This window comes from Scomber japonicus, chromosome 10 (assembly GCF_027409825.1).
Source record: "Scomber japonicus isolate fScoJap1 chromosome 10, fScoJap1.pri, whole genome shotgun sequence".
Classification (NCBI taxonomy): Eukaryota; Metazoa; Chordata; class Actinopteri; order Scombriformes; family Scombridae; genus Scomber; species Scomber japonicus.
Genome location: NC_070587.1, coordinates 17892671 through 17915876, shown reverse-complemented (window position 1 = coordinate 17915876; position 23206 = coordinate 17892671). Strand labels below are relative to the sequence as shown.

The window sequence follows — 23206 nt, the reverse complement described above, 5'->3', positions numbered from 1 at the left end:
TAATGTGCCTAGCAAACTTACGTCAGAATCCACCATTAGTCCATGAGACATCTCAAATGGTTGATATGAATCAAGCGCATAAAAACATTGCGTTCATGCCAAGAAGTAATCTCCGGAAAGCCATATTGCATATCTATGACGGAACAAATAGACAGCCTGAGTGACTCTGCAGAGACAGAAAAGCAGTGCATTATGTGAGGGATCTGTTTTTCCAATTGGACTTTCTCATCTTTTATCACTCAATATGCACTGAAGGAGATACAATAAGAAACAGTAGACAGCACTCACTTGTTCTTATCTTTTTTAAGGAGACTGGGCAGCCCACTTTCTGGAAGTTATTTATATATTTTCACGACAGTTACATTGACAAGAACAAGTAACACGCATAGAATTAGCCCTGAATTATTTTGTGCAATCATTTGGCTACTGCTCAAAATTAGATCACAATCTGCACATTCAAGGACAACTTGAGAAAGAAAATGATACCAAAAAAATTATATAACCCAGGTCATTTTCTGTTATCAGTAATAGCACATATTCCCTGATGTAACACACCTTATCACCTTAGTGCTCAGACATTTAATATCACCACAACAAAGCATGAGATCATTTTGGCACACGAGTCATCAATTCTTCAGGTCATATCAAATCAAGTCTCCCTTCTCTCACCATCTTCCAGCTTGTGAGCAGATTTGTATTTATCTGTCCTTACTGGGAGCACAGCAGCTGAGAATCAAACCCTGACATTGCAGTAGTTTCATAGTTCGTCACACTGTTCCCACATTGTGCTGTTACGCTTGTTGCTATATATATATATATATATATATTGTTATGTGTACCGGGGAGGTATTTGCCCAGTGTTATCATATAAATGAATAGAATGGGTTACTGCACATTGAAACAAATAAACCCATCACAGTAAGTCCTCTGTAAAGTTCAATTAGACCTTTATTTACTATTGATGGCAGATCATCTTTCACTTCCTCTGCCATACTTTGCACTTGTGACAACAGTATATTCCCCTCCGCTGGTCTTAAATTTGTAACATCACTCCTGCGCTGCCTGGAGGATCCGTGCAACTTCTGGATGAGTACAGTTTTATTGTCGCTATCCATTTTCTTTTAGACTCCTAGGAGAAATCTTCTGATAATTTTCAACTTGCACTACATGAAGAAACATTGAGGCAGTTTATTCAAAATAGTTCAGCTACCTGAAAGCTGCTCTTCTTCATTTTGATTGTATATTGGCGTCATTAACATTTTATCAATGACACAGGGTTTTTTTTTTAACCACTAAGCCAATTTGGGAGCACAGGGCTCAACTGCACCATACTCTTTTTTCAGCCTGTCCCAAGCCTCTGTTTAATAGCTAGAATGGCATTGTGCACTATTGACTGTGGACAGGGCGCGGTGCAGGAATTGCAAGGCAATAGAAAAAAAGCCAGAGCTGGTTAGCCAGACAAATGAGAAGGCCCCGGGCAGCTTTAAATCTCCACCATTATAGAGCGTCCCTGATGCTGCGGCCACACGCTGAATAAAATGCATGATCTGAAACACAGATACAGACAGAAAGACAGATGTAGTCAGAACACGGAGACTTTGAGGCACATATGAATGCACATCTGCATATTTTTACATATGCAAGCAGAAACACACACACACATACACACTTACACACAAGTACCTGCAGAGGCAAAGTATGATAGTTTTTTTTCCAGGGTTTGAGGGACATGATTGTTTTCATTTTAAGGGCCTCATTTTCTTTCCAGACATGGCACACCCTGTAGAAATGGAGGAATGCATTCTGTATTGAGTCTATCTCTCTAGCTGCTGTATTTGCTCCTCTCTGCCTCTTAGAATTTTGATATTTTTCCTCAAGGTTTTCTTTTTCTTTGGTTTTATTTATACTCAGTAATCTTTTTCCCCATTTTGGGTCATTGTGGCAACACAAAGATGCCAGTGACCAGAGAACCATATAGTTTAATTCAGTGGTTCTCAGACTTAAAAAAAAAAAAAAAAAATTCACATCAAGGATCCCTGAACTGACACCATGACCCCCACTTGCTAAGAGTTTGTCCTAGGTTCCCCCATCTGATAAGATTTGTGCTTTTGGATGTTTTTTTACAGAAAGTGTCTGAATTCAATGACCCAAAATAGTCATAAATTCTATCATTGAGTTGCTTATATTGAATTATGGTGAAAATAAATTATTCCCTTTCTTGGTGGGGACCTCCTGGAACACCCTCAAGCAACCCTGGGGGTCCCCGGACCTTACTGTGAGAACCACTGCTTTAATTAAAGTGAAAACAGATGACATGTGTTTTCTTTCGTGTGGTTCTTCACATTTAGGCTAACTGGAATGAATATTCCAGCACCCATCATCAGCAACAAAAACTGGCTACGGCTGCATTTTGTGACAGAGAGCAACCACCGCCACAAAGGCTTCAGGGCTCAGTATCAAGGTAAGGCATGATTCATTTGCAAATTGTAATAAAGGGGCCCCTACTTGAATGAAAAGGGATCATCGTAGGAAAAACACACTGTAATTACAAAACATGTTTTTGATCTTTGTTAACTGAATATTAAACAGTTTGATTAATACCCTCTCTGTATAGCGCATGGAGGTTTTTTCTGCTCCAAACCATTGACTTCAAAGGGCTTTGTTAATCAAATATTTGAGCGATACATACAGTGTATACTTGCCCCTTATAAAACTCAGCTCAGGCAGCTCAATAATCCATTACCCTGACATTGTTCTCTGGTATGACTTTAAAGTCAGTGTATGTGCTGCATATAGTCTATACCATAGAGCTTTAAAGCCTGGCCCCAAGCCAGATAAGAAACCTGCAACTTCACCATGAATAGCTCCATCAAAACTTTCAGTTACATGCATGTGGGGCAACTCATTGTAAAGAAGACATATCAGTCACTGTTGCAGCACATAGCTGTGCAGTGATCAAGCAATTGTTACATTTGTTTGTTATTTATTATGTAAAGGCAGATATTTGTTAAGCAAAGATAGGTACTGGGAGGTTTTTAATATTAAAATCCTCACCTGTTCACCTTAGGGATATACCTAATTGTGTTTGTAGCAGCTTGAATTAACAAGTTGACTCACCACATAGTTCAGAGACAGGCCCAGTGTTTTCAGACTCAGATGACCCTATTTTGCTTGATACATCATTCGTCGCTTTTGGCTAGCCTGCTGATACTTCAAAATTATGACAGCCGCTTGCATCACCTGGCTTTTGTTTGAAATCCGGCCCCTGCTGTGTTTAGTCTCACCTAATTTAGAACTGCAGTCCTTTTTGGCTCTTTGATTCTATGTGGTATTCCCCTCATATAAACTGCAACCATTAAATCTTTTCCTTCCAATCAATTTACATCCACTGTTTAATATGTCTGAGTAACACAGTACGAACTGACAGACATGAAAACCTAATTTAGATTTTATAGAATCGCTATTGCAACTCTTATGAATGCATCAGAGCCACTGGACTAATTTCCCTTTGAAAAAGGACACAAACCAGTAGCAGTTACATTTTGATGTTCTTTATAAAACCAAGTATTATCCAGAGAAAGAAACATTTGTACTGTATCTTCTCACATCTAATACTGTAACTTCTTTTATCTAATGAACTCTTTCTATTGCTCTCGACCAGTGAAAAGCTCTGGAGAGCTTAAATCCAGAGGGGTAAAATTATTACCAGGAAAGGACAACACTAACAAACTGTCTTTGAGTAAGTCTTTTATTTTTCTTATGCAACTATTTTCATTGTTTGGATTTTTTTGTTTATGTAGGGCTTGCGTTCTGGGTCTTTGTTTCTTTCTTGTCTCTTTTTTTGCTGCATCATTTGGTGAAGGAATTAAGCTACAGTACTAGATTTTGCAGAAGTGCAGTCTCTTTTTCTTTCTGATGACCTATTTACCCCGCTGTCCTTGGGCTCCCTGTCCTGACAGAAATGAACTCAGCTAGATCAGGCCTACTCATGTATATTGCAGTAGAATGCTAAATTTGATCAGTTTCAGCCGGCCAGCACTTCTGCTGTCTCATTCTGTTTATAATTTAAGTAGCACATCAGACTGACTTATGTTCATGCACTGTGTGATCTACACACACAGCCGTAGTCAAGGTTGATTGACCACTCACTTGTCAGATGATTTGTGTACACTTCAGACTGAAGTGAATGCATTCTAATTGCTTGCGGAGCTCTGTCATTAACATCAATCTTGAACACAATTCCCTTTAACTCCACAGTGTGCTAAACACTTCAATGATAACTGGTTGTAATCTTTATTGCCTTATGTGTCATAGATTCAGCATTGCATGAAGACATGAATAATGCAGAGGGTTGTAATCTTAGCTACGAGACAATACTGTATATCATTTAAAAGACTATGAAGAGATGTTTCATATGCCTTGTGATTTTGTTGCATATAATTGAACCCATAACTGTATTATAACCCCTAACAATTAACTTCAAAGCTAATGAATTTCCTGCAAAAAGCCAAGGAACAACACATGCCAGTAGAGCTCCTCATGTTCAAACAGAAGGGTCTGTTGTGTGTGTGTGTGTGTGTGTGTGTGTGTGTGTGTGTGTGTGTGTGTGAAGGTGGATGGGTGGGTGGGAGGGATTCCTTATTGCAAATTTTACAACAAACCTTAGAGATAATTATGATACTACATATTTCATGAATTTAATTTCCAGTGCATGTTGTTTTTAATTCACAGATCATAACATGAGGGGGAGATGAGCTTTTTGTAGTCAGAACACAAAACACCCAACTATTTTCCTGCTTCCAAGCCACCGCTTTACTTTTCTACCAAAGTAAAAACCCTATCGACAAAGCTTTATCTAGTGTACTTAAACCATTATTATGTATGGAGAGTCCCACTGAGTGATTATTGTAGCACCTGCAGTTGATAGTTGAAGGTTGTTTAATCCTCTTAATCCCTGTTGGGCACAGATATGTTTCCCTCTATTTTGTCTAGCTCAGGTAAGAGAGTTGCTTTCACCCATGGCACTCACTCTTATATCACAAAATATGAATGTCACAGTTTAAAATATGTGACATTGAAAGATGGGGTCAATTTGTTTAAGGATGTGATTCCCAGAACCAAATTCAGTCACCAGACATAATGAGGATACTTTCAAGCAGGCTGTGTAATCTACTTTTCAAGAGCTTTTCACTGCAGCAGGTTTTGGATGTACAAAGTTTGACAATAAAAGTGTCTCTCTTAGTCTTCTTGGTCCTTGTCTTTCTCACTTAGTGAATGAAGGAGGAATCAAACAGGTGTCTAATTACTGCCCTGATCCAGGAGAGCCGGAGAATGGCAAACGGATGGGCTCAGACTTCAGGTGTGTTGGCGCTGCTGCAGCTGGAGTGAAGGAGAGCGTTAAGGAGTGGAACAACATGCTCTCCATGCATTTTTAGTATAATGACTTGCAGCATATTTCAAGTACCACTGTTCCATTCTACTAATTCAACAAGACTGAGAGCACATAATCCCACTTCTTACCTACTTCTGGCAACCTGCAGCTGTTTTTTTAAACTTTGTTATATCACTTTATATATCAAATGTTTTATCTATTTGCCAGAGTCAGGGAGAATTTTCTTGTTAATATTGTGCAGTGTACTTTACTGTATCTCATTTTTCATGAACAAAACTCATTCAGCAAACACAAACCATATCATTATTCCAGTAGAGGAAAATAAAAAATGTTCTCTTTCAGACAATATACTTTGACATATCAGACTTTTATTAGATTATTTTCTCATGCACTGTACAGAATACTGCACAGCTTTAGAAACCCTTTGTAGTTTAAAAAAAATGAGCCTGTCGGATGCAGAGATTTAGTTACCTTTCACAGTTAAGTCCACTCTCTGGTCTCTGCACAGCTGAGTGCATGTTTCTTTGTCTATGTATATGTATACTCTGTGGCCTAGATAGCCCTCTGCTTTACTCTATTAGCTTTAATTTGCAACATATTTATGTCATGTATCAACACAGCCTAGATGCTCTCTTAGTCCATATGCAAAAAAAAAAATGCTCCATGCTTTAAAGGGAATTATTGTCTCTCATTTTTAACTCAGACATTTATACTGTAAGTTGTGATGTCTAGAGAATTATGACATTTAAGGAATAAACTGACTAATTTATCTACTGAATGTTATATATGGATGCACAATGCAATGTAAATGCATAATGAACGGCATGAAATAAATAATGAATGTGATATTTCATCAGGAGTCATTTTTGAGAAATTGATTGCTTTTCCAGGTGTTAATGGTGTTTGTTATCTTCTCAGCATCGGAGCAACTGCTCAATTTACCTGTGATGAAGACCATGTGCTGCAGGGTTCCAAAGTGATTACCTGCCAGCGTGTAGCCGAAGTCTTTGCCGCTTGGAGCGACCACAGACCCGTCTGCAAGGGTGAGCGAGGTTTCTGAAGAGCTAATAAAACAGTTTGATTAAGGCAGTGCCTCTGGATATAGGCTCTATGCAGATACAGGAAAGTTCATTTCTGTTAATTATGTATGAAAGCCTCTGCTGCAGCACTCTACTTTTCCATTCCAAAATGCTCTGCCTGTTTTTCTGTGTTTCATAATACCTGGAGCACCTTTTAGAATTTGATTAATGGAAATATGGCTAATAGACCTTCTCTCTACTTGTGCAAACAATATATTACCTTTCTGTCATATTACAATACAGGAGTTATTACCCTGCCTTCCGAGCACCTTTTTCATCAATATTTATTGTGAATTTACCATTTCTTGGACTGACTTTTAGGTGTAGTTGTAGTGATGATTTATAATGTATATACATGTTTTTCTTTTTAAGGGTTTAGGATATTTTTGAATCTGTCTTTTAAATGAATGTGTTTATCTTATGTGTCTTTATGTTTCTGCTGTGCTATTGCAGTGAAAACATGTGGGTCAAATCTACAGGGACCATCAGGCACTTTTACATCCCCTAACTTCCCCATACAGTATGAGAGTAACTCCCAGTGCGTGTGGATCATCACTGCCAGTGACCCAAACAAGGTAGTGGAATAGAATAAGTAGGTCTATGGATGCATCTTTGAATATGTATTACTCTTACATTTTGATCAAATCTCATGAAAACACACAGCTACTTTTGTTATGTTCTTTCTAACAGTTCTTTGGACTCTAACACATTAGTATCATTATCACATGTATTTCACCTTGTATCCTTTTAATTTAGTAATTTGCAGACCACTATCACCACTAGCAAAAATCTACCTCAATGTAGTCCCTCAGTCTCTCCACAGCATTGCAGATATGTTATTCTTAAAGATTAATCACTTCATTTCTTGAGCAATTTGAGGAAGGCTATAAGTAATGCAGTGCATCTCTTTTTATAAACAAGTGTCACATTGCCTCATTAGTTATAAAATAATCACAAATGAGCAAGTGTTTCCTGTTCCCCAGTGAGTGAACCCTCACCTTTTAACACGAGAAAAACCCTCCGTCCCTGCATTGTACAGCATCTGTCCAGGCTTCCCCTTCCTGGATACATATTTATGCATGCAGCTATTTTCCCTGGGTTTCCTGGGGTGGGAAAAGGTTACATAGAATATGCATATATTTTGACTTAAGTTCATTGCAAATGTCCCTCATTAATGTACATAGCTGCAGTGGATTGCATTACAGTTCTCACTGGACTCACAGTTTGACCATGGCAGTTGGCAGTTGAGCAATTCTCTTCATTTATCTGGAGCAACAGAAAATGAGATAAATAATGATTGAATGGGACCAGTTTCTCCCCAAAGTGAAGAGGTCAAAGCTGTTTTTCTAATGGTCATTACTGCTCTCCTACTTAAATCGGGCTGTCTATTGGTATTCTGTCCAGTGAGTCATAAACACAGGGGTGTCAGTTCAGATCTGTCATGCTAATAAACAATAACTAACCAACTAACTCTCATTCAGAGCTCACTAGGACTGGCAAGTGCTTTAGCTTTGTGCCACCGTGCATTCTCCAAGGCAAACAAGTCATTCACTTGGCACTGAAAGTTGGTCCATTAGTGTTATTATGGCGATTCCGCTTATGCGTGCATTGTAATGAGGCTGTTCTAAATGGATATTGTGAGGCATTGCCCTCCCCATAGCTTGAGAAAGGGATGCTAAGGATGAGCAAGCGGCCATCATATTATTGTCATTAACGGATTTGATACTCATGGCACTACAGCATCCTTTCTTTCAGCAGCACAAATCCATGTAGGCAAAGTGTAGGATGAGATAATGTGGCTTTATTGTGTAATGCCTCTGAAGTACACTCAATTTTTGTTATGATTATTATATGCAGCTGTTGCTTGTCTGATCAGGATGTTATGTATATTTATTAAGGGAAAAAGTTACACCAGTGACAGCTGGCAAAGCTATGTAGAGGGTAAATGTAGACAGGCAAATCATAATTTTGAGCTCTTAAATTTGACTGACCATGATTGGTCTGTAATATCTGAGTTGCGCTCTCTAAAGTAATGTGAAGAGATACTGCTGTCAGCTTCTATATTGCTTTGAAGGATGTTTGTGCTGTCCTTTGTTCATGTGGGTGTGCAGCATGGACACACACTATTTGTCAAAGCCTTATACAATACACAGTCAAGAATTTGATGTGAGTTGAGTTTTGTGTTTGCCTTTAATTTTCTCTTGATGCCACTGCCACATATTTCATAAAAGTAGCAGAATATAGCTTATATCATGCAGCTGTCTGAATTGTGAGATAGGAGAAATTCTCAGGTTTTTACAGCATTGTTTGATCAAACATGTTGCTGTCTGCTTGCAAAAATGTGTAAGACATTACAATCGGTACACTTTCTCTATTTCGACTTGTCTTTCTCACACTTAAGCTGTCTCCAGAAACCCTCTATCTAAAGGCAGTGTATGGAAATTAACAACGATAAGTTTCATATGAATGAGATGGTGGCTGATTTGATAATAAAACTTTTGGAATCACTGCTCATCTAACTGAGATGGTTTGGCTTATATAAATGAATGCCATGAATAAGGTCAACCCTCATTAAAGCAGTGTCAGCTGGTAGAGCTGCATGTTAACTCTTATAAAAAGGCAGACTATAAAATAATCTTATACTTTATTACAGGTTATTCAGATCAACTTCGAGGAGTTTGACTTGGAGATCGGGTACGATTCACTTACGATTGGAGATGGAGGGGAAGTAGGTGATTCTAAAACAATAATACAAGTGTAAGTACTACATTAAATACTACATCAGATATATATTGTAATGACAGACAAATATGTTGTATAGCTGCAAAATGTACACTTTATTTAGATAATGTTGTTGAAAGAACATTATGCAAAGAACCTTGAATGAATTTGACTGATGTGATTAAATTAAGCCTTTTTTTTAACATACCCTAAATAAATATTAGGCAAAAGTGTATACAGACATCATTTAATACACATCATCATTTGGTTGAACGCATTTTTACTCTGTTTAATGACATGCTGTTTGAAAAGGTGATTATGATACCACAGTGATGTTTTTGTTGCTCTGTCTGCAGACTGACTGGGAGCTTTGTCCCAGACCTGATTGTCAGCATGTCCCATCAGATGTGGCTTCATCTCCAGTCTGATGAGAGCGTAGGCTCGATTGGCTTCAAGATCAACTATAAAGGTACACATACTTAAGGGCTGATACCATCGCTCACTGTCTGTATTTGCGTCTGTGTCTGTAACTGTCTCCATCAGTAAAGCAGTGAGTCCTTTTTCCTGTCTGCTTTTCTGTCCTTCTGTCCTTCTGTCTGTCTGTCTGTCTGTCTGGCTATCTGTCACTGTCCTACTGAAAAACTGAAAAACTCTGAGTCCTCACCTGGGCCTTTACAGATAATGGTTAAGAAAGATAGCAAATGTACCTCACAGTACTGTACTTGGCTTGAATTAATCCTCTACTTTTTCCCATTTCCCTCCTCTCCCATCTCCATCCCTGCCTTCTCCTCTTTTCCCCTCACCCACAGAAATTGACAAAGAGAGTTGTGGTGACCCTGGTACACCTCTGTACGGCTACCAAGAGGGTAGTGGCTTCTTAAATGGAGATGTCCTGCGATTTGAATGTCAGTTTGGATTCGAGCTCATCGGGGAGAGGATGATAACCTGCCAGAACAACAATCAGTGGTCCGCTAATATCCCCATCTGCATATGTGAGTCTCAATACATTTTGTTTATATGACAACAAATGAAGCAATTACTTATGTGCTTGGAAAGTTCACAATGACACTAAGCTATTGGAGGATTAATTACAGTGTTGTTAAATGACCATACAGTGCATTGTGTGTAAACAATAACACACATAATGTAAAATGGGAAATTGATAGCTTATGGTTGCCTTGTTATGCTGGGGTTAATTTGAAAGAATAAAAAAGAAGGCATGGTATATACAGTTACACTATACATATACTCTGGAGAAGGGAAATCTGCATTATACTGTGCTCTGTCCTTTCTTAAGACAGCTCAAATCCCTCCTGTGAGTTTTCTCTATAAGTACAGCGCTAACAGGAAGTGTGGAGATAAGTCTGGCTATGTGAGACTATACTATGCCTAACTCATATCCATAACAAAAATCCAGTCCTCCCTTTCTCAAAGTTAACTGTGTCCATTGGGACAGTGTGCAGAAATCCTGTGTGCCCATATTTCAGAATGTTTTTGTACACTAACTCCTTTTTTCTATCCTCCTTGCAATCTTATGTTTCTCCAACTACTCAGCACCCATAGGAGCATTGCTGTCTCCTTAGTTATGTGGCTTGTTATACAGTGCTGACATTGGTCAATACTGATTTGATATTGTCATGACAGAATATACAATACACTGTAGATTGCCATGTAACCACAGAGAGTTGCTGTAAAGCAAATTGCCCTACTTGGGATATTTTGTTTTTTAATTAGTATTATTCTATGCCTCCCCTCTCTCACACAGTCCCCTGCTTTTCCAACTTCACCGCTCCCATGGGGACGGTGTTGTCCCCCGACTACCCAGAAGGCTATGGGAACAACCTCAACTGTGTATGGTTGATTATCTCAGAGCCTGGCTCCAGAATCCACCTGGCCTTCAATGACTTTGACCTGGAGCCGCCCTATGACTTCCTCACTATCAAAGATGGGGACCAGTCAGGAGCCACCATCCTAGGACGCTTCTCGGGGGCTGAAGTTCCTTCCCACCTGACGTCCAATAGTAACGTCCTGCAGCTGGAGTTTCAAGCTGATCACTCTATGTCTGGGCGAGGGTTCAACATCACCTATAGCAGTAAGACAGTTTGCTGACTGTTTTATTGATTTGATTCACTCATTCATATCATAGTAAAGCATATATTTGCCAGTAGATAAAGGTACACATAAGGGTCGCTTAGCAAAAATCAGGACTGACTAAGCTCTTAAATGAATTCTCTTTTTAAATCTCATAAACAATTAACCAAAGATGTAGCTAGCATCTTTTGAGGTATCACTAAAAGTTCACATTCAGCAATATGCAGATGAATCAAGGGCTTCTAAGGTCAGAAGCAGCACATTTCTGATGAAAGGAGACTGAAGCACACTGACTGATTGCAGCCTTTCACTCTGACATTGTAGTGTCGAAACATTGATCTGTTTTCACTGCAAATCAATCAGTATGCTCCACTCTTTCCTCATGTGGAACTGCATCTTATGTTTTATTAATAACAAAGGAGGCTATGAAGTTCAACAGCACATGTAATTGTGTGTGAATGTGCATGTTCTCAGTCACAAACCATACTTGTCTTTTTTGTTCTTTTTTAAAACGATTGCCCAAGCTTTTAGCAAAAAGCTGTTTCTTCTGCCTCATTGCCCAATACAATCCCACGTAATTCTTTTTTTCTCCTGGCAAAGGCACAACAAGCTGTAAAACACAGGCTATTGTCACCCTCAGGTGTACAGAGCAGACCTCTGTTAGTATTTTACACCTCCTGCAGACAGCTACATCTATTTCCCTTATCTCCCTACTCCTCAAAGACCCCATTTCTCATTCACACAAGAGGGTTTGTCACTAGATCTTGTTCTCTTTCTTCTCATTACAAGCTTTCGGGCATAATGAGTGCCCTGACCCTGGCATACCGTTGAATGCCAGGCGCTTTGGGGACAATTTCCAACTAGGAAGCTCCATCTCTGTGCTTTGTGAGGAGGGCTTCATCAAGACACAAGGGGCTAACACCATCACATGCCATCTGGAGGACAGCAAGGTGATGTGGAGCGGACTCATTCCAAAATGTGAAGGTAAACTGAAATGAAATAACAAATACTTGTGTGGTAGATCAACTACTGAGTTAGGAAGTGAAAGAAAGAAGAGAATTTTTATCTTTAAAAAATGGTTAGATTTTGTGGTGTGAAGTAGGTTGTCTGGAACACACAGTCCACCCAAACTGAGCTACATTTATCTGCAGTATCATTTCAAGTTTTTTGTGTATCCTTGGTGACTCATTTGGTTTTTCATGTTGGAACAAAAAGATTACTGAGCTGTATCACCTGTAAAACGACAACTTCTTCTGTATCTATTTTCCTTCTCTCTTATCTCATCTCCCTATTTTTGCTCTTTCTGCTAACCCCTACTCTTCAGTCTATTAATATCTTTAATGTATATATCTTTCTTCCACCCATCCCTCCCACTATTCTCCCACCTCTCTGCCCGTCTAGCTCCTTGTGGGGGCCACTACTCGGGCCCGTCTGGTGTCATCCTCTCCCCGGGGTGGCCAGGCTACTACAAAGACTCCCTGAGTTGTGAGTGGGTCATTGAGGCCGAGCTGGGACGCTCCATCAAGATCAGCTTTGACAGGTCTGTATGACAGTACTGCAACAACTCAGCCATGGAGACAAAGATACACACACGCAAACGCACACACACACACACACACACACACAAAGACAAAAATGAAAACTGGTAGAGCACACAATCCCTTATGTATACATAGCCACATACTGTATTGCATGTGAATATATATATATACCACACATACACACACACACACACACACACACACACACACACACACACATAAACAGAAGGCTCACCCTTACCTTTAGCTCTAAAATCCTCTGAGTTAGAAATAGACTGTCAGAGGAGGTGAAAGGCACACATGGACCTAGTTTCCAAAAATGTTGAAAGCGTCAAGTAATTCTTTGTTTCTCTTGCTAGCGCCTGCTCACTTCGCCAGAGAACTGCAATAAAAAACAAAGTCTTGCTTTAAGATTGCTTCTGTATTTCATAACATTAAAAAGTGAAACCGATGTTCATATTTTATAGTCGTTGCTTTCTTAGTGCTTTGACATATTCCTTTGTAAAGAAACAAAGACCTCCTTTCTTCATCCCTCTTTGTTAAATGAGCCCCAATTTTTTCCCTCCTCTTTTACCTTAAATGCACAGGTATTCATATGCGTAATTTATGCAGTTTTCCGTGGTCTTACACTAGAGGTAATATGCTCCATTTTTAAGCTCTTTGCATTTGTAATATTGAGATGCCTGAAATTTCTCATGTTGAAAATCTTTGAAGGTACTTTTTTCCAACAGTACTTATAGTGATATTGGAAGTCTGTGCCAATGTCATTTGTCTAATGATGTAGAGACATGAGGGTGACTACAAATCCATACCATGTCAGATTTGATTGATCTTATACTATTGCGATAATTGGAATTCTTGCTGTTCTAGATATTTCTTCTCATTTTTCTCCTCAAAATTAGAACATTTTCTCTGTGGACAGAACAGACTAAATGGTTTCAAACTGTCTAATCTGTCACACTCCTAGTATTGTTGTGAATACAAATAATTGTCGACTGTCATTCCCTCTTTCTTCTTTCTTTTTTTAAGGTTTCAAACTGAGCTGAGTTATGACTACCTGGAAGTGCATGATGGCCCCAATGTGCTCTCTCCTCTGATTGGCTCGTTCAATGGAACCCTAGTTCCTCAGTTCCTGTTTAGTAGCAGCAACACCCTATATTTGCTTTTCACCACCGATAACAGTAGATCCAACAGTGGCTTCAAGATCTTCTATGAAGGTGAGAGTACCTGTATGCTACTATTGCTTGCAAGGACTGCCAAACATTAAAGTGGATGATTATGAATGTAAAATATATTTTGAATGATACACAAACATTCATAAAATAATTTACATGAATTTTACAAGAATATTAAGGAAAATAAATTAATTCTGCCCACGTGCTTAGATTTATTTTAGAAGGAGACCAAGGTCAACAGTGCTGCTATGAATCTTCTGTTACCACTTCTGTTAACATTTAAGTATCTATATCACTCAATTATTTAAGGTTAAGCAGTACTTTTAAAACCTCATTGTTTGCAAGGCCGTTTGTGTGAGAGGTTAGTGAATGACTCCTAGTGAAATATCAGTTAATCCTTGGGACAAAATCGGTTGTACATTTTAATCAATGTTGTGTGTCTCTAAATATTTGTAGACAATGTAGACAAACATTGAAAGTAAAAGACAGAGAGCTCAGTGGGAATCTTTTTTTTTTTTTTCTTTTGCAAGAAAGGACTATGTCAGACACTTTTGACTGAAGTTGTCATCCCAGATGCCAATGTGTTTAATGTTCTCTGTGCTTATTACTGAGATATGGACTCTCCCCAAATCCCAAATCCCAGTTCCCTGATTCATTGTTTGACTTGCCAAATGTGTTCTTGCACTTTAGTGCCCCTTGAGGTGCAACAGTTGCCCTAAGTTTAAAAAATGCAAGCTTGTGGATGGAGGCTGGCTTCAAGCGCACAGACTGCCTGAGAAAATCTTAGAAGTACATAATTGAATACCCTGAGTAACTACCGCCTGGGTAAAATCTTCCTGCTCTCGGGACCTTATATTTGACACTCTCCTTTCCACATCATTATGCATGGAGTAGTAGTATTTGAAAAATCATATATAAAAATACAGTGGACATAGTGTGATCTATTTTCACGATTGTTTGCACTAGCACCATTACCCTTGTCACTCAGATCTGACTCATAAGACAGAGTGTGTTATTATGTCTGTATTATTGACTGAAAGCAGACCACAAGTGCCTTTGTCTTATTATATTTCACTCTCAAGTGCATTTCTCTTTTGTTGATGAGGCTATCGAAAAACAATAACAGTAATAACACATTATCTTCTTCATTGCAATTTCGGACATGTTTTATTGCTGAAATGCTTTGGGGAAACCCAGCCTAGTTCATTTGTGAAATGTATGAAATGGGGCTGTAGTATACTGTGAATAACGTGAGGCATAGAAAGACATTATTCTCTATGTACTTAATAGGTAACTTTGATCTATTCAATAGTAGGAAATATATCAAAATGTTAGCAAATCATATGTTAGTATTTCTGGTTTAAGATTTATGGACAAAGGGAAGGATTGAAATATTTTCTATATTACTCCTGCACCCTAGAGGGCAGCACCAAAAGTGATAAATAAAATGTGTGAGCAAAACAAGTTACCTACATGGACTTAGTAGTACTAAGGAAGAACCCTGGTATCACACATGAATTATCCTTCATCCTGGACTGTGAAAAAGGTCAGATGTGGATGATAGTAACTGATATCATAGCTCACAAACCACATTGCAAAACTCAGGCTTTTACTTTCTTTTGCTGTTAAGTTTATCCTTTCAAGTCAACTTCGGCACACTGAAAGTAACTTCTGCATGCCCAGCAGTATTCCTACAATCCTGCTAATGGACTAGACTTTACGTACCTTTTCAAATCTGACTACTTTTGTTTGACTTGCTGAGAGTGCGTATCCGATTCTCTTCGTGCTGCGATGGGTGCTATTTTACAGAAATTTCACATGGTGCACTGTACGTTTTAAATGCACTTCATCCTGAACGAACAGTCACTGATGCCAGACAGACATCCCACAATGAACAGGATACTATATGCTGACATATCTTAGTCCTTTGACTCAGTCAGTCACCTGAAACTACTGCAGCACCAGAAATTGGACTCTACCCAGGACATCTTAGAAAGAGAACAAACGGTGATGGCTAGTTGCACATACAGCCTGCTTAAACTGTGAATCAGCATTTAGTTTTTAAATATATAAATACAAACAATGTATATGGTGGTCATAGTGTGATTCAAGCATTTCAAGAAATTCCCTGAGTGTGTTATTGATCAAGTGCATTTCTATTCAAAGATCTGTTTTTTATGATTCCTGTCTGACTGTGTTTATGGATCCTCTGGGGGCGGCTGTGGCTCAGTAGGTAGAACGTATTGTCTACTAACCGGAAGATCAGTTTGAACCTGAGCTTCTCCAGTGTGCGTGTAGAAGTGTCCTTGGGCAAGATACTATACCCCAAATTGCTCCCTAAGGCTGTGCCATCAGCATACTGTATGAATGTGTTTGTGTGAATGGCTGAATGAAAGCGCTTTGAGTGGTCGGCGGACTAGAAAGGTGCTATATAAATGCTGTCCGTTTTCCATCGTTATATATCATTTTCCATGCCTCTAACATGATGTATGGATGGATGGATGGGTGGATGGATGGGTGGAAGGATGGATGGGTAGTCCACAGACACACCCAGTAATCCACAAACTATTTCAAATGACTACAGTCATCAGATTAATTATCACATGTTCAAAATAAATTGTGAAATGACACAATTAAGTGATTAAAATGCACAATCTGTATTATTAAGATTCTGCATTAGAGTAGCTCCCTCATCAATGACTGCTTACATAACTGTTGGCAGTCAAAATCAGCATATTTTTAGCACATCAAAAGCAAATCTCTTTGGATGATATCCAAATAGCAGCCCTGGAAATCACCAGGAAAAACGGAGGAATCTGTTTCCAGCTTGCATCATTGAAGAATAAGAGTGAGTTGGCACCACTATACAAGCAGCTCATTCTACGAGCACACCAGGACACAAAAGATGTTGTTTTAAAGAGTAATAGTGCAACACATGCACAGAAAAGAAGGAAGTACAGTTTCACTGCGGTCCTATTCTCAATTCTCTCTCCCAGTGAAACTGCTCTGTCCTCCTCTCACTACCTAGAACTGCTAGTGTTTGACCCTCTAGTGTGTGACTTGCATACATTTCACAAAAAATAGATAACATGAAGATGAACCCTTGTTTTCCTTACCATCAAACAAACCAACAACTTTATAAAGGTTACTAAGAATGAAATAGCACAGCAGTCAAACTCTGAACCAAAAACTTCCTTTATGAACAGTGCACTTTTGCTACTGTCTGAAATGTGTCTTTGTGTCTTCTGTTCGTCTTGTAATATGTTTTTTTCCAACCATTTTTATGTAAGCAAGGAGGAGAATGTATTTTTAAAGATAAAAGGTAAAAGTAAATGTCTTACTTTTGAAAACTCAGCTTGTTTTCTCGGTTATGAACATAACCTTAGACTTACCTTTGTTGTGTTGATTGTAATAACTTCAAAGGTTCTGCCACAATAGTTTTTGATGAGTGTGGCCTAAAAATCTTATTGATTGCAAAAAATAGAATTGTCATTTCATGTTACATGAGTGCTTTATGACTTTAATATACCGCTGCAGCTCATCAATCATGTTATATTTACATTCTTTAGTGTAAAAATAGTTGAAGAGAATCTGAAATGCTGTGTGACAGAATAAGAAGACAGGTCACATGCACAATGATAATGTTATTATTCAAGTCAAGATCAAGTTTAGTCATTGTTATACTCATTTTAATTGCAAACAGCATTAACAATGAAGACTCTGCTATAAAAATCGAATCCAATATTTGATCAATTTAAATGTAAGTGCAAAAAAGTACAGTGCTGTCATATTCAACAAATATGCTTATAACATTTTTTCTAGTTGTCACATTGGATACATACTCCTGCATGGATCCTGGTATCCCGGTGAATGGTGGGCGGCTTAGCCACGACTTATCCATTGGATCTACGGTGACCTTCCAGTGTGATCCAGGATACAGGCTGAGCCACGAGGAACCACTAGTTTGTGAGAAAAACCACTTCTGGAGCCACCCTCTGCCCACTTGTGATGGTACGTACATACGACTGTTGAATGATACATTTAGGTACAGTAAAGGAAATACTGTTAACCTGTCTTCCACAATGTTGCTTACTTGACTGTGTGGTTGGGCTGTCCATTTCCAGTCATCGATTTGGGTCATTAGCTGTGCTCTCAGCTAGGTGTTTCTGTTCATTCATGTTACCATGTGTTCACTTTAGAAACTAAAACCAGAACATTTCAGGGATGAGGGCTACTATTCATTGTCCATCATGGTCTCAATAAAACAATTGTACGTGTCTACCTTGCTTCCCTAGCATCTGCCGTTTTACAAGCTGATTTTAGATAAGACCCTGCCATCTTGGAGTGTGGCAACCGGTGACCTACTGTATGACCAGGACAGTTAGCAGAGTTTTGTAGTCACAAATACTAAAAGGATTATGCCACAAGTTACTGGCAAGAAGTGCCTGAACTAATTTTGCATGAGGAAACTGGGTTCTCAGGGCAGCTGCCTCCATTGCTGTTTTTATTCTGAATCCTTAAAATTAACATGGCCTTGTTGGCAAGAGGTAGCGGCACAAGAATAAGTGGGTAGTCCATAGCAGGTCTGAGTGTAGAGCAGAGACTCATAATCAAACGGACGCTTATCATAATGGTTTTTATTCAACAAAATAGACCAATCCTTGTTCCCGGTAGTTTTGATATCCCACATAATCTCTCTCTTTGTGCTGTGTTTATACAGTTTTGCTTTTTTGTTTGGAGGCGCACTGAAGGACAATATGGTGTTTATTGTTGCAGTGTACAAACCGTAAATGATGTTCCTTAGTCACGGACCACTCAGTTGAAAGAATGTAACAAATAAGATACATGCAAGGGTTGGCAGAAAGCACAATATCGTGCATATGATACAGTGCCTTGTAATACAGCATCATCTCAAAGGCTGTCCTGAAAATTCCTTTTATATCTTCGAGCATTTGCCAGACTGGTGCCAAATGCCTTGGCTTTCTGCCTATGGAGCCTCTAAAGTAGATCCTTTGCCAAGCGTACTCATCAACTTTTAATGACTTTATGTAATTTTGACTCATTAATAAAATATTTGATATAATTTTGTTGGTGGGTAAGGATTCAGGCCTTGATGTGTTGAGCTTGCTGGAGGGCCCAAGGGTGGAAGGAGTGAGGAAAAAGGGGAGGGGGGGGTGAGGGTGGGGTACAGTTGTGAAGCCTCAGGCATCCCACTGATCTTCCGAAACATCATCTGACATTCACTACTTTGAAGATATGTACATGCATAAGAGTTCTCATTCTAATATTTGTCAGCAATCGCTTTTTTGAGAAATGCGTCCAGGCATTTGGCTGTAATGCCACATTAAGGCCAAAAAATACACACACACACACACACACACACACACACACACACACACACACACACACACACACACACACACACACACACACACACACACACACATGTACACTCATACGCTCATACACTTAAAGAAGAGGAGTTAAAAAAAACAAAGCTTGTCAAATTTCATGAATGCTACATTTAAAAAGCAGTGCCCTTTATGTGAAGTGACCTTTTAGTTGAAATACAATGACAGCATGAGAAAATGGTTGCAGGTTTTAACAACATCCAGTTAGACCAGTTAACCTTCATGCGGATCAAGCATTAACCCCCCAGGTCTTCAGCAGCCAATGAGGATAGAGATTTATCTCATTAACTGCTTTTGATGAGATAAGGAGCTCCCTGGCAGTAAATTATATGTCAATAGTCAACATGCATGAGAATCATATTACTGAGGTAACAATGAACACTGCTCCTTTAGACAACAGTCCCTATCAGCTCATCTATAAACACTCTACACGGTGGGCTGCAACTGAATTATCCTCCCAACCTGGCTGAAAAGGGAGGAGGATGCTGCACTGGGATGATTGTTTCTATTTGGAAGACACTGAAAATCACTTTAAAGTATTAATCAGACTAAACCCAAATGCTTTAATCTGCCAAATATGCTTATGTCAGTTATTGTGTATTTTAAGTTAATTTAAAGGATTGTCATGTTTACTGACAATGTCTTTTAATTTTAAGATACCATATGAGAATATTTGGATGGATTTGTGAATAATTCATCATCCTGGTATAGGCAGAAGGTTGGTTTGGAGAGAGGGGAGGAAAAAAAACATTGTGTTGGCAGAATTACAGGTACTCATAAAAATAGCAGGACAGGATGTGATATGACTCAAATGTATTATTCATTGAAACCGCTCCTGTGTCTTCAGGTGAAGGATTTATTGGTTCATTTACAGTTTTCTTATTTCTTTCTTTTTTTCTTTTTTTTTTTTTAGCAACACTTACCATTCATTATCCTCTCTTTCTATTCAGCGTCATGCGGTGGGGATATCAGAGGACCTGGAGGGATCATCCTTTCACCTGGCTTCCCAGAGCTCTACCCCAACTCCCTAAACTGTACATGGACTGTAGAGGTCAGCCATGGAAAAGGTAGGAATTTTGGTAGAAAACCACGCACATAAAAGTACACATATAATGCATTATAAAATACATTTGTTGTTTTAGTCTCATGGCTGATATATTTTAGCTTTGAAACCCATTAAATTATAGATACATGTTTTTTTTTTACTTACATAGATTTTTAAATACTACCCATCACTTATGTCTACTTTATTTTTATAGTCCTTTCCACAGTGACATACTCAATAGTCTTAACAATGGGCAAATTATGAAACTATAAATTAAAAGGACACCCTCTCACAGGTTCCAAGAACATTAAAGGGATTTATTATTATAAAGCGAGAAGTGCATGAAGCATATATTTTACGTGGAGAAAGACAATTTTAATTCCTTGATCCTTTTATTTCCACCTTTAAGACCAGGGCAGAACATATATATAGGGATAATTATACACTCTTTGGTGTTCACTTATTGAAAATGAACTGTTACTCCTTTTTGAACTCATGCTCCAGTATCTGAGAATTTACTTGAATTTGTTGCATCTCTTTATCAGCAGTTCTTCCAATGAATTCCTTTATTGTACCAAATGTTTAGCAATAGGTTGCTTTTATACATACGTCAACCAGATTGCATATTATACTTTTTCATTCAGCTCATTTCATGAACAGAGATATAGTTGTTCACCAGGTAAGAGAATCATGCTATCTCAGTTTTGTATTATTCCTTATTGTATTAGTTTAATTCCATTATCACAGCACTCACTGTCAGTAATATGATCAGAAACCAGTTCTCCAAGACACTCTTATTCATTATCATTTCAAAAGCACACTGAACTTATCTCAATGCTAGACACTTAACTTTATTATCCCCATATTTTACCATAATTTTTCTTGTTATCCTCTACCTTCTACTGCCCATTGAAATGGCATATTGTACTTTTTCTACATCACCATTTGAAATTGTTATCAAAATGTAGAACTTCCTCTTAGGAGTTATATGCACCTACACATGTTAGGTGTCCAATTTGTGTCTAATTAAAAATACAGTGCAAAACCGGGAGGACTTCTACAGGTGATATATCATAAATGTGATACATTATAAATAATAAAGGATAACAGTGAGCTTTTAAATATATGTATTTTTTAATAATCCATGAACGTCTCCACAACTTGACATGAGCAGAGTCCACCTGTGACAAACTCAGTTGACTGGATATGATTTAGGAAGGTAGGGTCTCAAAATTCATAGAGTAAGTCTGAGCAGAAGCCAACTCATGAAATCCAGGGATTACTGTATATACCTTGAGACAGAATTGTGTTAAGAGTTACATCTGAAATAGGGTTTAAAATGATTGCTAAAGCATCAATGTTCCCAGAAGCACAGCGGTTTCCATGACTGAAAAATGGAAAAAGTTTTTAACCACTAAGATTTCCTTCAGACATATCCTTCTCGCAATTACTGATTAGAGAGGTTAACCAAAATTATGCTATAGCATGCTATGTACTATAGTTCGTATCTGACATGGTATATATTTTCCTTACATAGATCTCACCATATTGACTTCTTAAAATTTCTTTCAAAATGACCTGAAACACAGGTGATGCTTCCTGTCAGGTTTCTCAGTCCTTAAATGAACTAAGCTCTTGCTTTATGTCTTATTAATGTTTCATTTGGGCTCTGATTTACATGATTTATTTTTAATCTGTGGCTACTGACTGGAAGACAAATTCATCAGTAGGGATATTTGTTATGTAAGTATTCCACTCAGCAATTGCTAACATCCCATACCTACTGTATTAAAATATGGGTATGTCCCCTCAAGGGGATGGTTCTTGATTAATTGATCATTTGTCTTTGCTCTCTGTAATATAATTGCCATTTTACAGAGCACAATCCATCATTTCATTTTGTTATTTACTTTATAGCCATTGAGGACTTTCTTCATCAAGTGAGCCAAACATTGTGAAGGACATTAAAGAGTCATATTAGAGGAAATTCAACAGATGGCATTAAAATGGCAGTGCTTATTGTACCAAAAAGCAGCCAAATGGCCATCATGGACAGAATGATGATGATATTGTGACTAGGCTAGAGTTACAGTGTGATTATAAAAGCACAGTTTGTAGAGTTAGATCTTGTTTTCCTGCCTAACCATTACTGCCATATTTTGTTGATTAGCCAACAAAGACCTTTAACATTTTCTTCTCTCTTTTAATGTGAATCTATATCAGTCATTACATCAGTTAGGGAGGTGTTGATTTCAGAGTGAGTTTAAAGTATAGCGTTGTGTGTAAATGCTTCAGTGTGAGAAATACTGACTCTGCTCATGCACTGATGAAAAGACCATGCTCCTGCAATTACATAGTTTTAAGAGAGAAAATTAAAAAGCAATAGAACAAAAGGCAGCTGTCAATTTACACTTTCATATTCACTTTGCATTTTCCTTTTTCCATTGTGATTTTAGTATAATTTGCTTTAGTGTGATCATTCCAAGTGCTGAAAAGATTAAAGCCCTTACTAATTAATTAGTTAATTAATTAGAATTAATTAGAAATACACTACAGGGATAGATGTCTCAGAGAGCTAAACCTAAATGAATAAAAGTGATTTTTAATTGTGATGTTGACATTTGAAATTATAACTACATTTTAATTCAATGAGTCACATGCACTTTGAGTTCATTACATTTAGTTTCACTCTGTTCTCAAAAAGTAGTTAACAACTAATTTCATCAGTATTATTTCCCAACCTCATGGGAC

At 38.2% G+C, this 23206-nt stretch overlaps 1 protein-coding gene across 1 annotated transcript in view; it reads left to right on the top strand.

Annotated features, from left to right (window-relative positions):
- Nucleotides 1–23206, top strand: part of LOC128367032 (CUB and sushi domain-containing protein 3-like) — a 213590-nt gene that overhangs the window by 59308 nt on the left and 131076 nt on the right. Inside the window, exons 6-19 of the mRNA XM_053327824.1 lie at nt 2349–2461; nt 3662–3739; nt 5272–5359; nt 6311–6435; nt 6925–7046; nt 9125–9228; nt 9549–9661; nt 10002–10184; nt 10958–11284; nt 12073–12267; nt 12685–12823; nt 13854–14041; nt 17822–18010; nt 20361–20477. Of these exons, the coding sequence (XP_053183799.1) occupies nt 2349–2461; nt 3662–3739; nt 5272–5359; nt 6311–6435; nt 6925–7046; nt 9125–9228; nt 9549–9661; nt 10002–10184; nt 10958–11284; nt 12073–12267; nt 12685–12823; nt 13854–14041; nt 17822–18010; nt 20361–20477 (2081 nt within the window). The remainder of the gene's footprint in view (nt 1–2348; nt 2462–3661; nt 3740–5271; nt 5360–6310; nt 6436–6924; nt 7047–9124; nt 9229–9548; nt 9662–10001; nt 10185–10957; nt 11285–12072; nt 12268–12684; nt 12824–13853; nt 14042–17821; nt 18011–20360; nt 20478–23206) is intronic.